The sequence below is a fragment of the Medicago sativa genome, chromosome 7, assembly GCF_051527215.1.
Source record: "Medicago sativa cultivar Bolivia chromosome 7, Bolivia_mono, whole genome shotgun sequence".
In the NCBI taxonomy this organism is placed as follows: domain Eukaryota; kingdom Viridiplantae; phylum Streptophyta; class Magnoliopsida; order Fabales; family Fabaceae; genus Medicago; species Medicago sativa.
Window position 1 is genome coordinate 46,212,579 of NC_140755.1, and position 14,722 is coordinate 46,227,300.

Genomic DNA, 14,722 nt, shown 5'->3' on the forward strand with positions numbered 1-14,722 from the left:
GTTTTACCGCTTATTAGAAATAGGGTGTTACAAGTTGGTATCAGAGTCATGGTCAGTCTTGTCCAGACTAGTAGACTAGTGTTTGTTGATACTCCCTGTTAGTATGCGAATGGTAATGAGTAACCTTCGGTACTTGTTCTGGTGTTGTGGTGCTGTTGTTCTTATCTGTTGGTTGGTTTTGTGTAGAAGTGAGATGGCTGGTGGTAGATATGATAGAGTAATTGCTCGTGCTTTGACTTCGATGGCTCAAGTGTTGGCTCAGATTAATGAGCAGGCGACGGTTGGTCATCGTGATCCTGGTGAGGCAGAGGATCAGAGGTTGGATCATTTCTTGCGAAACAGTCCGCTGAAGTTCAAGGGTAGGTATGACCCGGATGGAGCTCAGAGTTGGATACAAGCCATGGAGAGGATCTTTCGTGCTATGGTGACTAATGAGGATCAGAAGGTCAGGTTGGCTACTCACATGCTTGCTGAGGAGGCTGAGTATTTGTGGACCAATGCTAAGGGGAGGCTTGAGGCTAGTGGAGCTGTGACTTGGGCTAGGTTCAAGACTGAGTTTTTGAGGAAGTACTTTCCTGAGGATTTGAGGACTAAGAAGGAAGTGGAATTCTTGAACTTGAAGCAAGAGAACCGTTCGGTGGCTGAGTATGCAGCGAAGTTTGAGGAGCTTTCGAGGTTTTGCCCGTACATCAATGCGGAGGATGCTATGGTTTCTAAGTGTGTGAAGTTTGAAAGCGGTTTGAGGCCCGACATCTATCAGTATATGTGTATTCAGGAGATCCGAGACTTTGATACTTTGGTGCATAAGTGTTGTATGTTTGATGATGCTGGAAGGGTTAAGGCTAATCACTACAAGGCTCAGAATGAGAAGAAAGGAAAGAGTCATGGATTTGGGAAGCCGTACAACAAGGACAAAGGCAAGAAGAAAGAATCTGGTGGAGGCTCTAAGGTGAATGTTGCTGAGGTGAGGTTCTACAAGTGTGGTACATTGGGTTATTTTGCTAATGATTGCAAGGGTGGTGAGAAATGCTACAAGTGTGGGGAAGCAGGTCACAAGGCTTTTGAGTGCAAGAAGGAGATCACTTGTTACAATTGTGGTGAGAAGGGGCATATCAGTACAAAGTGTACCAAGCCGAAGAAGGCGGCAGGGAAGGTGTTTGCATTGAATGCGGAAGAGGTGAAGCATCCGGATAATCTCATCCGAGGTATGTGTTTTATCAATAGTACTCCTTTGATTGCAATTATTGATACTGGCGCTACTCATTCTTTTATTGCGGTTAGTTGTGTGGAGCGTTTGGGTTTGGTTGTGACTCCGTTGTCTCGTGGTATGGTTATTGATACCCCAACTAGTGGTTCTGTGACTAGTTCTTTAGTATGTGCTAAGTGTCCTGTTAGTTTTGGTAATGTTGATTTTGAGTTGGATCTTTTGTGTCTTCCGTTGAAGCATATGGACGTGATTTTTGGTATGGATTGGATGTTGAGTTTTGGTGTTAATATTAATTATTTGACCAAGAGTATAACGTTTTCTAAGCCGGTAGCTAAGGAAGGTGGGAGGTTCTTGACCGCGGAGCAAGTGAAGAAGTCCTTGGATGGCGAAGCTTGTATGTTCATGATGTTTGCTTCCTTGAAGGAAAGTAGTGAGAAAGGAGTTGGTGATTTGCCGGTAGTGCAAGAATTTCCAGAAGTTTTTTCGAACGACATTACCGAGTTGCCGCCGGAGAGAGAAGTTGAGTTTGCAATTGATTTGGTACCGGGAACGAGTCCTATTTCGATTGTGCCGTATCGGATGTTTGCATCAGAGTTGGGTGAATTGAAGAAGCAGTTGGAAGAGTTGCTCGAGAAGCAGTTTATCAGACCGAGTGTTTCTCCATGGGGTGCTCCTGTGTTGTTGGTTAAGAAGAAAGATGGAAGCATGAGGTTATGTGTGGATTATCGGCAGTTGAACAAAGTGACAATCAAGAATCGGTATCCGCTTCCGAGGATTGATGATTTGATGGATCAGTTGGTTGGTGCAGAAGTGTTCAGCAAGATTGACTTGAGATCAGGATATCATCAGAATAGAGTAAAGGCGGAAGATATATCCAAGACTGCGTTCAGAACGAGGTATGGACACTATGAGTATTCTGTGATGCCATTTGGAGTATCTAATGCGCCAGGTGTTTTCATGGAATATATGAATAGAATATTTCATCCTTTTCTAGACCGTTTTGTGGTGGTGTTTATAGATGATATTTTGGTGTATTCTAAGTCTGAAGAAGAGCATGCCGAGCATTTGAGGATTGTGTTGGGAGTGTTGAAAGAGAAGAAGTTGTTTGCTAAGTTGTCGAAGTGTGAGTTTTGGTTGCGGGAAGTGAGTTTCCTTGGTCATGTGATTTCTAAAGGTGATATTGTCGTGGATCCGTCGAAGGTTGATGCAGTGTTGCAGTGGGAATCACCTAAGTCTGTTTTTAAAGTGAGAAGTTTTCTTGGATTGGCAGGTTATTATCGGAGGTTCATTAAAGGATTCTCTAAGTTGGGGTTGCCATTGACGCAGTTGACTCGGAAAGGACAAGCTTATGTTTGGGATGCTAAGTGTGAAAAGAGTTTCCAAGAGTTGAAGAGGAGGTTGACTTCAGCTCCAGTGTTGATTTTGCCGAATCCGAAGGAATCGTTTGTTGTGTATTGTGATGCTTCGAAGATGGGCCTTGGTGGCCTAGAATGAAGAAGGATATTGCGGGATTTGTGTATGCTTGTTTGGTTTGTCAGAAGTCTAAGATTGAACATCAGAGACCGTCAGGTTTGATGCAACCTTTGTTTGTGCCAGAGTGGAAGTGGGATAGTATATCAATGGACTTTGTTGGAGCGTTGCCGAAGACTGTTAAGGGTTTTGACTCTATTTGGGTGATTGTTGATCGGTTGACGAAGTCGGCACATTTTATTCCTATTAAGACCGATATGTCTGTGGCGAAGTTGGCTGAGATCTACATTGAGCAGATTGTTAGATTGCATGGTGTTCCTTCTAGTATTGTGTCGGATTGGGATCCGAGGTTTACTTCTAAGTTTTGGGAGAGTTTGCAAGTAGCATTGGGAACTAAGTTGAGGTTGAGTTCTGCTTATCATCCTCAGACTGATGGTCAGATGGAGAGGACTATTCAGAGTTTGGAAGATTTATTGAGAGCTTGTGTGTTGGAGCAAAGTGTCAGTTGGATTGAATGTTTATCGTTGATTGAATTTACTTACAACAACAGTTTTCATTCTAGTATCGGAATGGCACCGTTTGAGGCTTTGTATGGTCGGAGGTGTAGGACTCCTTTGTGTTGGTATGAGTCAGGAGAAAGTGCTTTGTTAGGACCGGATGTTGTGCAAGAGACTACGGAAAAGGTTAAGATGATCCAAGAGAAGATGAAAGCGTCTCAGAGTAGGCAGAAGAGTTATCATGACAAGAGGAGGAAGGACCTTGAGTTTCAGGTTGGTGATCATGTGTTTTTGAGAGTGAATCTTGTAACTGGTGTTGGTCGTGCTTTGAAGTGTCGGAAGTTGACTCCTCGTTTTGTTGGACCCTTTGAGATTGTTGAGAAGGTTGGGGTTGTAGCGTATCGGATTGCGTTACCGCCATCTTTGTCGAATCTTCATGATGTGTTTCATGTGTCTCAGTTGAGGAAGTATGTGTATGATGCGTCTCATGTGATCCAAGTGGATGATTTAGAAGTAAGAGATAATTTGACTGTTGAGACTTGGCCAATTAGGATTGAGGATCGTGAAGTGAAACGTTTGCGTGGCAAGGAGATCGTTTTGGTTAAAGTGATTTGGGTTGGACCGACTGGTGAGAGTGCCACTTGGGAATCAGAGAGTAGGATGAGGGTTGCGTATCCAGAGTTGTTTCCTTCAGGTAATTTTCGAGGGCGAAAATTCTTTTTAGTGGGGGAGAGTTGTAACAGCCCGATTTTTTGCTAGATTTACTTTATTTATTATTTGTGTGTGATATATGTGTTTATTTGTGATTATTTGCCTTTGTGTGTATTTTGGTTGGGAGTCGTAGAATTCGGAGTTAGAAGGGTATTTTAGTCATTTTGGACTTAGGGGCATTTTGGTCATTTTGAGAGTAGGGGTAATTTTGTAATTTTGCATAAAGTTATTTTTTTTTTAGTGTTTAGTGAGAGTTATTATTTTACCAAGTTACTAGAGGGTGTAGTAATTATTTTATTTACCGTTAAGTGACCGTTAGTGTTATATTTTACCGGTAAGTTAGTAGTAACATTTTTGAGGTTGAATTAGAAATGGGTTAGGCCCATTAAGGTTTGTGAGATAAGCCCATTAAGTGAGCCTTTATAAACTAATGTTAGTGAGAAGAGATAGGGTTACAAACATTTTCATTTCATTTTTCATTTGGGAAGAGAAGAGATAGAGGCTATAGGGAAGAACAAGAACAAGGGTTAGAGCTTGAAGAGGGGATTCATCATCTAGGAGCTAAATTGAAGCTTGGGTTAGAGAATCTTGGTGCTAGAGGTAAGAGGGTTAGGTTTCAACCATAATTCATCTCTTTTTCTTTTTACCCATTTTATGAAATTGATGAATTGAACCTAATTGATTGTAAATTCGTGTTCATGTTATGATGCAATGTTTGGTGTTTTATCTTGGTTTTCGGGTGTCAAACATTGATTACGTTTGAACCTTTTTAACCCTTGATATCTCATTTTTTCTTGGGAAGGGAAAAAATAAGCAAAACCCTTGAGAAACGAGGTCCGGGAGTTGTTTTCGCTACGAGAAGGTGTTAGGCACCCATAACGACTATAGTATCCTATAGGAACCGTCTTTGCTTTCTACGCGCGCGCTTTATTTTTTAAATGCTATTTGAAAAGTGATATTTACACCTAAGAGTTTACTAAGTCAAGAACTGGAGGGAGAAGAATGTTTGAATTTTTTGTTTTATTTGAATTGAAGGAATATTGGTTCCTTGCCTACGTACCCTTTTAAGGGATTAAATCCACCGTAGTTCTCTTCCAAAAATGTTTTTGTTTTTGTTGGTTGATTTTAAGTTTGAAAATGGAATTTTGAAGAATAAGAGAGAGGTCTCAAGGGCATGAGATTTTAGGAAAAAGTGAGGTGGAATTAGTCAATTGCAAAAGAAAGTCTAAGTATTATTAGGATTCATTAAAATTTTGTTTAAGAAAATAAAAGGAAAATCAATGGGATTTTGATCCCAAAGTTTATTTAGAAAATGATTTGAGTGATATTGTTCATATTTTTGAAAAAAAGAATTTTTCTAAGTATCGCGACTCCTAAGCATACATCTAAACATGCATTCCCTAAGCACACATCTAAAGTAACCATGTGAAGTGTGTGCATGTGTCGGTGCTTGTGTCGGTGTACATCATTAGAGTCCATTGTCCTTTACATATGCCCTAGTTTACATGCTATGGTCTTGCAAGAAATTAAAAGCATAAGGTAAAATACAAGGATTCCTAAGTATTACATTCTAATTTTTGCATGAATTTGAAAATAAAGGCCAAGAATAGAAGATGGAGGATGAGATGCTTTATGGAATGCATGAAACATGAAGTAAAGTGGTTAGTAGCATAGGGTATTATAGAATGGAACTTGCAAGCAAAAAGAAATATTAAAAATTTGACAAAAAGGTAATGAAACCCTTAACCTAAAAGTGACAAGATATTCCTAAAACTTATCATAACATCAAAACAAGTGTATGACCTATAATCCCCACATCATGCCAACTTTTCTAAAGGTTTTATCACATTCACTAATATGAGGATTGTAAGGATACAAACAAGTCAAGAATCATGATATGTTCTAAACATATTTTGGCAAACATTCACATGACTTGCAAGACAAGTAAGCTCATACAATATATTCACATGCAGTAAAAAACACTTCAAAACAGCAAGAAATTCATTACAAATTCACACTTCACAAATCAACATCATGTATCATGATTAGGGATCAAGAACACGTACTCTTCACAAAGTTTTAATACAAAACATCACAAAATAGCAAGAAAAGCACCACATTTATTTTTTTATTAATTTTTAATATGCAAAATCATCACAAAAATGTCACAAAACTAACAAGAAACATTCATGGAAAATTTTTAGAATTTTAAAGGATTTTTTGACTCAAAAACATACAAACTTCACAAATTTTAACAAAAAATGGTCAACAAATTAGCAAGAAATACTACTTATATTTTCCTCAGGTTTTAACACATAAAAATATCACAAAAGTGTCAAGAAAAATATCAAGAACATATGAAAATTTTTAGGAATTTTAATATGGAATTTTAGACAAAACAGGGGTGTAACTAGCAAGGTACAGTGTTGAAAATAGCAACAAACAAGGAAAAATAGAAAAACCTGCAGAAAGACAAGCCCAGGCCCAAGGTCTTGATGGATTTGGATCATCCAAACGCCTCAGAGGCATTGGATTGATCCAATCTCATCAAAACCCTAAATCCAAGGGTCAGGAACACACAGCGCATGATAAGAAGAAATGAATACACAGGAAGGGACAACCACAGCCGTACACCTCATCACCAAACAAGATCAACGACTGAGATTGAAGGAGAGGACTGAACCAAGTGAACCAGCAGGGTTTGGGTGAACCAGCCGGTTCAAAACATTTATAAAAGGGGAGTGAGGCCGGTTCACCTCATTCCTTCCTTCCCACTCTCTCTCTAGGTTTAAACTGAGAGAGAGAGAGAGACTCCTCCTTCTCTCTTCTTCTCCGTCGTCTTCCCTGCCGGTTTCTGGAATGAAACAGCCGGAGAAGATGAAGATTCATCGAAACCTTCATCAACTCCGCCGTGAATTCCAGATTCCGGCGAGTTTCACACTCGAATCAAACCCTAAACCACTCCTTTTTAACTTCTAAATACGAATCTAACACCAGAAAACTCATGCAAGGCTTGAATCTACGTAGATCGGAGTTTTACCTTTTAGGTTTCGAAAATGCTTTTAGGTTTTTGAAGTTTTTCGCAAGGAAACCTTTGAATCTTCCTCGATCTACATAGATTCACCAATTAAAGGTGTTCACGCGCCTTCGTTTGAGATTTTGAAAGAAAGACGAAGTGGTTTTGCGAGTTTACCTGAGTTTAATTGGAGATTTGAACGGATAACTCTTCAGAAAGCTTCGTTATGGCTTTAGATTCCTCTGGTAAGTTGTTTGGAACTTCTGAAACCGAAAATAAATCGGTGAATCTTCTTCTCTTTTCTCGCTGGTTCAAAATCTTGCTTCGTTCCTTCTTCTTCTCACTCTGAATCTCCTTCTTGTGATCGCTTTACGCTTGAATTGCAAGAAGAGGAAAAAAATAACAGTTCGATGATGAAGATTTTCATGGAAAATCACTGAGGACTTAGTACGAATTCGATTGAATTTGATGAACACTTGTCGAATTGAAATAGTTTTGGTTTTGATTTTCTGGAAACTTGTGTTGATTTTTTGCAATTGGTGATGAATTTGGTGAAGGATTGAGTTGGTTAGGGTTCGGTGATGATGAATATTGATGAAGTTCTTGATGAACTTCAGCAATGTTCTTTGGCTCTGTTGAATTTTGATCTAACTGTCAAGAGAGAGAAAGTTATGATCTGTTTCTATGATTTTTGATGTGTTGGCGAAATTTGGATGGTACTGTGATGACTGGGCCTTTTATAGGCTGACACCTGTGATTGAGACCCAATGGGTGCTTGCCACGTATTATGGACCATACTTGGACTGAAAATTGGACAAAAGGACTGGATTGCAATTTTTGAAAGTTAAAGGACCAATCTGCAATAATCAGAAAAAGGACTAGAGGACTAAAATGCAATAATAGGAAAAAAGACTTAAAATGAAATTACAAACATTTAAGGACCAAAATGTAAAAACTGTCAAGGGACTAAAAATGCAAATTTGAAGATTTTAAGGACTAAAATTAAAATAATAATAAAATTGGGTAAAATTGGTAATTTTGACTAAACGTAAAGTAAAACGAAATAAAAAACACAAAAAGGACTTAAACGAACCAACTACTTAAATGAGGTACTTCAAAGTAACCTCTCTCTGTCGAAATTTTGTGTGAAATGACTAAAATGCCCCTAGGGACTAAAATGGCTCAGAATGACTCAAATGCAATTCTAAAATGGTTTTTAACAGGGAATTAAAGCCAGAGTTTATACAAACTAAATGAAAAGACCCAGAGACAAGTTTTAGGGCTTAAACAGAGTTTTGACACTGGAAAAGACTAAAATGCCCCCTGGGGGTTAAACTGGCTCAAACTGACTCAGATGCAATTTTTAAAATGGATTTTGACATGAGATTGAAACAAGGACTTACACAAACCTAATGAAAGGACTCAAACATTTTTCAAGGACTAAAATGAGTTTGAATGCAGGAAATGACCAAAATACCCTTCTTCATGAATTTTGCAAACAACTTTGAAATAAAATGCAGAGAAAGATGCAATTGATCAGAGACAAATTCAAATGACTTGAAATGCAAGAAAACATAGACAAAAACACAATTGAAAAGATTTTTAAAGCCAAATTGAGAGATAAAGCAGAGTAAAATGCCAGTGTAAACAATAGCAAATTGGCAATTCTTCAATAGTAATAGATATATATATATCAAAGATGAAAGAAAATTTTGAACAAGTATTTTTAGGTCCAAAATTAGGGTATAACATTTGGGTATGTAAATTTAATGATAATTGAGTTGTTGATGATGAAATTACATGCTTAAGTTGTGGATATATGTGTGCTTTGCATTTTTGTCCAAAAATGACGAAATGAGGTGTTGTTGTGATGAATTGTTGATAAGTTCATGATGATTAGTTGTTGTTGTTCTTGAGAAATGTTGTTGTTGATGATTAAAACCTTGGGTAGTCATAATTGGGGAGTTTGCTATGACTTTGTGTTGTTATGTTTGAAGTTTGATGAAAATGGGTCAAATGATGATTTTTGTCAAGAGAATGTTTTGGGGCAAATTTTATATGGAATTGAGTGTCTTTTCATGTTTAGAAATGTTTAAACAAACTTTGGGATCAAATTTGAGCTTTGGGAAGTCAAAATTGGGGTTTTGGGGTAAAAATGAGGTTTTTCCCGAGACTGTACTGTCATGACTCGCAATGGCGAGTAGAATCACTCGCAGTTGTGAGCTGCACAGGTCAGTGCTCCCTGTTTTGTATTCTTTTACCTTTTTCCCTCGTTTTTATTTTGAACTGGTTTTTGATACAAACATGAAAGTTGTAGATAATAGTTTTATCTTTCCAAAGGCGTTGGTTTGACTTGAAATGTTTATGTAACCTCTACTGCATGTGTAAGTAACTTATGAGGATACATGACATAGGCAATTGAGCTTGTAGAATTGGTTTTGGTTCATAACCTCTAATTATCTTATGTTGTGACTTTGAGAGACGAACTTGATTGAAAATGATTTTTGAAAGTCAATAGCTTATCAATTTGTTATGGATAGATTAATATGATTATGAGATGATGTATGAATGGTTGTTGAGTGATGAATATGATGTTTGTGATCATATGTTGTATTTGTTCCTTTGTATGGACTATGTGGAATTGTGGCAACTATATGTTGCTTGTGTTGTGAATGTTGTTGGTGATTGTATATATGATATGTGGTGGTGAATTGTTACTGATTGCATATATACAAGTATTGGTGATGGTGAGGTGATTATTGTTTGTGTGAACATATGCAATTATAGTTGAGTCATATGTTCATACATACATGACTGATGGTGGTGGATTTTATATCCAATGGAGGTGATTACAATGTTTTTGTTGCATCGGAGGTGACGACCTTGAGGTGTTTTGGTACAACATGCATCTAGATGAGTCTAGAGACATTGCATAAACTGTTGGTGGATTGAATTGCATTAAGATGTGTTTGATGTTTGATTTTTGCTAATTGTAATTGTGGATTGAATTGTTAATTGTTGATTGACAAGGTGAAGTTGTGATATGTGTATGATACACTTATTGATATGAACTTGGAATGATAGTAATGAATTATATGAAGGTTGTGAATGCTGGTGAATACATGCTTGAGTTGTTATTCTTGAATATATTCTTTCATTTCCAATGTTCATATTAAACTTTTTTTATGGATTATGATGATGTAATGCTAACCCTCAGTGGTTTACCACCTACCTTTTTGTATGGACGGGTAGATGGAGTGCAGGATGCTTAGTTGTTTGCTTGATGATGCCGAGGAGTGGTGTTCCTCTTTTATGCAAGTGTCTAGATTAGGGCTCTGATCTAGGGTAGTTCTTGCATGTTGTTTCTTTATTTTGGACTGTGTATTTTGACGTTGAGATGTTATCTGTTATTTGAGAATTGGAGAATACAATTGTATTTTGTTGAGATCCGGAGATGTTTTATGAATTATATGTATGTTCCGCTGCTATGTTGTGTAACATGATCTTTATGCATGTAGTTTTGTGGTTTGATTCGAAGACGTAGCATCTATTTCTAGAATATGTTTGTATATTCGCGCGTTTTACCGCTTATTAGAAATAGGGTGTTACTATGACAAAAGGGGGAGTAATATGTATAGTATTTATAGGCTTTGAGCCCCATTAATTTAAAATTAAAAATTTAAATTAATAGGACCATCTTCTTATCTCTTAGTCTATTTCAAAGTGAGAATATTTCTGAGAGTTATTACGTTTTTAATGATGAATTTAATTAATAAAACTCAGGGGGAGCTTACAAAACTCACCTTAAGGACTATTAGACTCAGGGGAGCTTGCAAACCACAAACCCTTAAAGTCAACTTGTTAATTAGATTAACAACAATTGCACATTTTTTAAATACTATTGTTTGTCATCATCAAAAAGGGGGAGATTGTTGGAACAAAATATGTTTAACAATAAACCTTTAGAGTTTTGATGATAACAAGGTATTAAAAAATGACAATTGGAATTGCTAATATTTGTTCAAGTGTACAGGACCATAGATAAAATTTTTATATCATACAAAGGTTCTGAATGAGCAAATAAAGAGCAAAGGAATCAACGAGATTGAAGCTTAGAAGCTCCTGAAGGCAAAGTGCTCCTGAAGACTAGAAGCTCCTGAAGACTAGTGCTCTTGAAGACTGGAGGTCTTGAAGTGCCACGTCATCGGAAGCTGCCTCATCAGAAGCTGCCTTATCATAAACTATTTTCACCAGAAGCTGAAGATCAACTGAATTTGCAGAATTCAAGGATTCAAGAGTTGTTTCATGGATTGAAACTCGTCTAAAGATGGCAGAAGACTAGTGGAACTTTGCAACGGTCATTTCAAAAGTATTTGAAGGCATTTTCTTGAAAAAGGAACAAGAGCGTTGACATTGTACATTGCACGAACTATACAACCACGTTCTCCACTACTCTGTTTTGTGTCTCCACTACAAGACAAGATAACAACTCTGAATATACAACGAGACCTGCAGAAATGTTCCCTCTCAACTTGAATGGATTTGAAATTGATCCTTCACAGGACAAAAACTAAATCAGGCAAAGGATTATTGGTGAAAGATCAAGCTTCAACAACGACTCTTTTTGGTGTGCTGGCAATTTCACAACGTCTCTTTCACACCTCTATATAATGAAGACTCAGAGATTGGTAATGCTAAATACAAAACTCAACATTTTACTAGTGCCAAAACTCTGCAGAAATTGTTCTGCATTCAAAGTTCACTTAGAATTTCTGTCCCTCAAGTACATATCTTAGAAATTCTTAAGTCTTAAGAGTCTTATTTGATTTATATTGTGAACACCACTGATTGTATATCAAGCGTTCAATCTCAAACATTTTTCATTGTAATTTTGTTTGGTTAGAAGTCTCTTGCAGTTGTGCTTGAGCATAGAAGTCTCTTGATTGTGTTCTTGAGCATAGGAAGTCTCTTGCTTGTGTGCTTCAGCATTTGAAGTCTCTTGCTAGTTTTAGCAGTGAGCATTTGTAATCAGATATTAGATTATAGTGAACTCTCCTTGGAAGTGCAAGGGGGACAAGACTACTTTCGGTTTGTGGAAGGAACCTGTATAATTGCTTGTGTCTTTCTTCTTTCCTTTCTCTCTGTTTTCATTCTGCTGCATACGCTCCTAATCACTCAATTCAGAAGTTATTCTTCAAGTTTCTGAACTTAAGTGTTCTGAGTTTTAGAGAAAACGAAGAAACGTCCAACACAATTCAACCCCCTCTTCTTATGTTTTTCTCCCCTTCACCCCTTTCAGGAATCATTGAAGTTGAACCATTTGATTATTGGGGCATCGACATTATGGGACATTTCCTTCCTCTTATTCTTTTCTCCATATTCTTTTTTGTGTTGACTATGTCACAAAATGGGTTGAAGCGATACCATGTATTGCTAATGATGCCAAGACTGTTGTTAACTTCCTGCATAAGAACATTTTCACTAAGTTTGAAACACCTAGAGTCTTGATCAGTGATGGGGGGAAGCACTTTTGCAATAATTTTCTTGAAAATGTGCTAAAAAAGTATAACATAAGGCACAAAGTTGCAACTCCCTATCACCGACAAACAAGTGGTCAAGTAGAGGTTTCAAACTGACAGCTGAAACAGATACTAGAGAAGACAGTTGCGTCAAATAGGAAAGATTGGTCTAAAAAATTAGATGACGCACTGTGGGCATATAGGAAAGCCTTTAAGACTCATCTAGGGCTTTCACCCTATCAGTTAGTCTATAGGAAGGCATGTCATCTTCCAGTTGAGCTAAAACATAAAGCATACTGGGTCATTAAGGCCTTAAATTTTGATCAAGTAGCTGCTGATAAGAAGAGACTCTTGAAACTTAATGAACTTGAGGAGATGAGGCTTAGAGCGTATGAAAATGCGCTCATCTATAAAGCCAGGACTAAAAGGTATCATGACAAAAACTTAGTGTCTAGGGATATTAACTGTGGACAACTAGTTTTGTTGTATAATTCCATGTTGAAGCTATTTCCTGGAAAGCTCAAGTCAAAGTGGTCTGGACCGTTCTTGGTGAAAAGTGTGTCACCTCATGGAGCTGTTGAGTTGATGACACCAGAAGGTGACCGAAGTTTCAAGGTGAATGGGCAGAGAGTTAAGCCATATCTGGGTGGTGACCTACCGAAAGCAAGGGTAGGACTTATTCTGACGGACCTCTAAGGGCGTCGACAGTCAAGATAGTGACGGTAAAGAAGCGCTTGGTGGGAGGCAACCCACATTTTTATTTCAGGTAGTATTTCTTATTTTTATTGCTAAAAAAAATCAAAAATACAAAAAGATTTTAGCTGAAACGAACAGAGGAACGAAAATTTTTCAAGTCCAATACTGGGCAAAATCGTGACACGTTTTGGGCAAAACGTGACACGATTTTGCCTCCCCTCTGAAGCTCTTCAAAATTTTTGCTAAGTTAAAATTATGCCCATTTGACATTTTGAAAAACGTATCACGATACTGAAATCGTGACACGATTTTGGCTCTACAAAAGTTTTCTATGTCTCATTCTGGTGGCAATCGACATTGAGAAATCGTGACAGATTGGCAAAAACGTGGCACGATTTCTGGCCAAGAAAATTTTTCAAAACTAGCAATCGTGACACGTTTTGCCCAAACGTGACACGATTTTTGGTGGTTTCAAAATTTTACCGTTACAAAACATAATCGTGGCATGTTTTTGGCCAAACGTGACACGATTTTCCCAGCTTATAAATAAACCCAACACGATTTTCATTCCATTCACTTCCAAAAGTAGCCAAACTCTGCCAAAATTTTCCCATAACCCTTATCTACGAACTTCCAACCCTTTTCTACCAAAAATCTTCATCTTTTCATCTTCCAATCACCAAACCATCACCATCTACCCCCATCATCAATCACAAACAACCAAATCCATCATATTCATCATCTCCATCCTGACCCTAACCCTAAATTTTGCAAACCCTAACTTTCATCAACCCAACCACCCAACCCTAACCATGGTTGAAACAAGGAACAAAGGCAAGTCCCAAGCCCTAGCCCAGCCATCTAAAAAGGCCAAAACCGCCCCTAAACGCAAACAACCTGTTAAACCTAACCCTAACACCGCACCACCACCTTCCGTAAACCACCAGTTTTACAACAATGCTGCCCGAGACCGTTTCAAGGACATCCGTGGCTATAGGGTGATCCCAGAGAGAGGGTTTGACTTCACTAAACTCATATCCAACCCTGAGTTCCATCAAGTTATCACTGAGAGAGGGTGGGAGTCCCTTGTGAGTATGATTTTCGAACAGGCCAACAAGACGGTGAGGATAGAGTTCTATTCAAATGCTAGGTATATTGGGAGGAAGTATGTGTCTTATGTAAGGGGGAAGGAGATTGATTATAGCCCGGAAAGGATCAATGATTTGCTGGAGATTGTGCCACCGGAGGCTTATGATGTGAAGATGAGGATGGAGGAGTGTAAGAACTGGGATGATGAGAGGTGGGAGGAGTTGCTATTATAGATTTTTGTAGAGGGTGCGAAGTGGCATGGAGGGTCGCACATGCTGTTGAGGGCTAACTTCAAGCCCCATGCTAAGGCGTGGGCATCTTTTGTGGTGCAAACTTTGGAGGGCACCTCTTGTACTTCAGAGATTCCGTTGCCCCGCTTACTTACTATGTCTGCTATTCTTGATGGTACACCCATCAATGTTGGTGAGTTAATTGCCAACAATATATATATATATATATATATATATATATATATATATATATATATATATATATATATATATATATATGTTTGCTT

The 14,722-nt window shown here is 38.0% G+C and overlaps 1 protein-coding gene across 1 annotated transcript; it reads left to right on the forward strand.

Moving 5' to 3' along the window:
* The first annotated feature begins 814 nt into the window (after positions 1-814).
* LOC146906208 (uncharacterized) lies at positions 815-13,116 on the forward strand. Its single transcript, XM_085728767.1, has 2 exons — positions 815-1,924; positions 12,925-13,116. The coding sequence occupies exons 1-2, from the start codon at positions 815-817 to the stop codon at positions 13,114-13,116; spliced, it is 1,302 nt and encodes a 433-aa protein (XP_085584893.1).
* Positions 13,117-14,722: the final 1,606 nt, after the last annotated feature.

Excerpts from the sequence above, each read along its gene's own strand:
- LOC146906208 (XM_085728767.1), top strand. The coding sequence starts at position 815 with ATGTTTGATGATGCTGGAAGGGTTAAGGCTAATCACTACAAGGCTCAG. Across the intron at positions 1,925-12,924 it reads ATGGAAGCATGAGGTTATGT|CTATTTCCTGGAAAGCTCAA; the intron begins GTGGATTATCGG and ends TCCATGTTGAAG.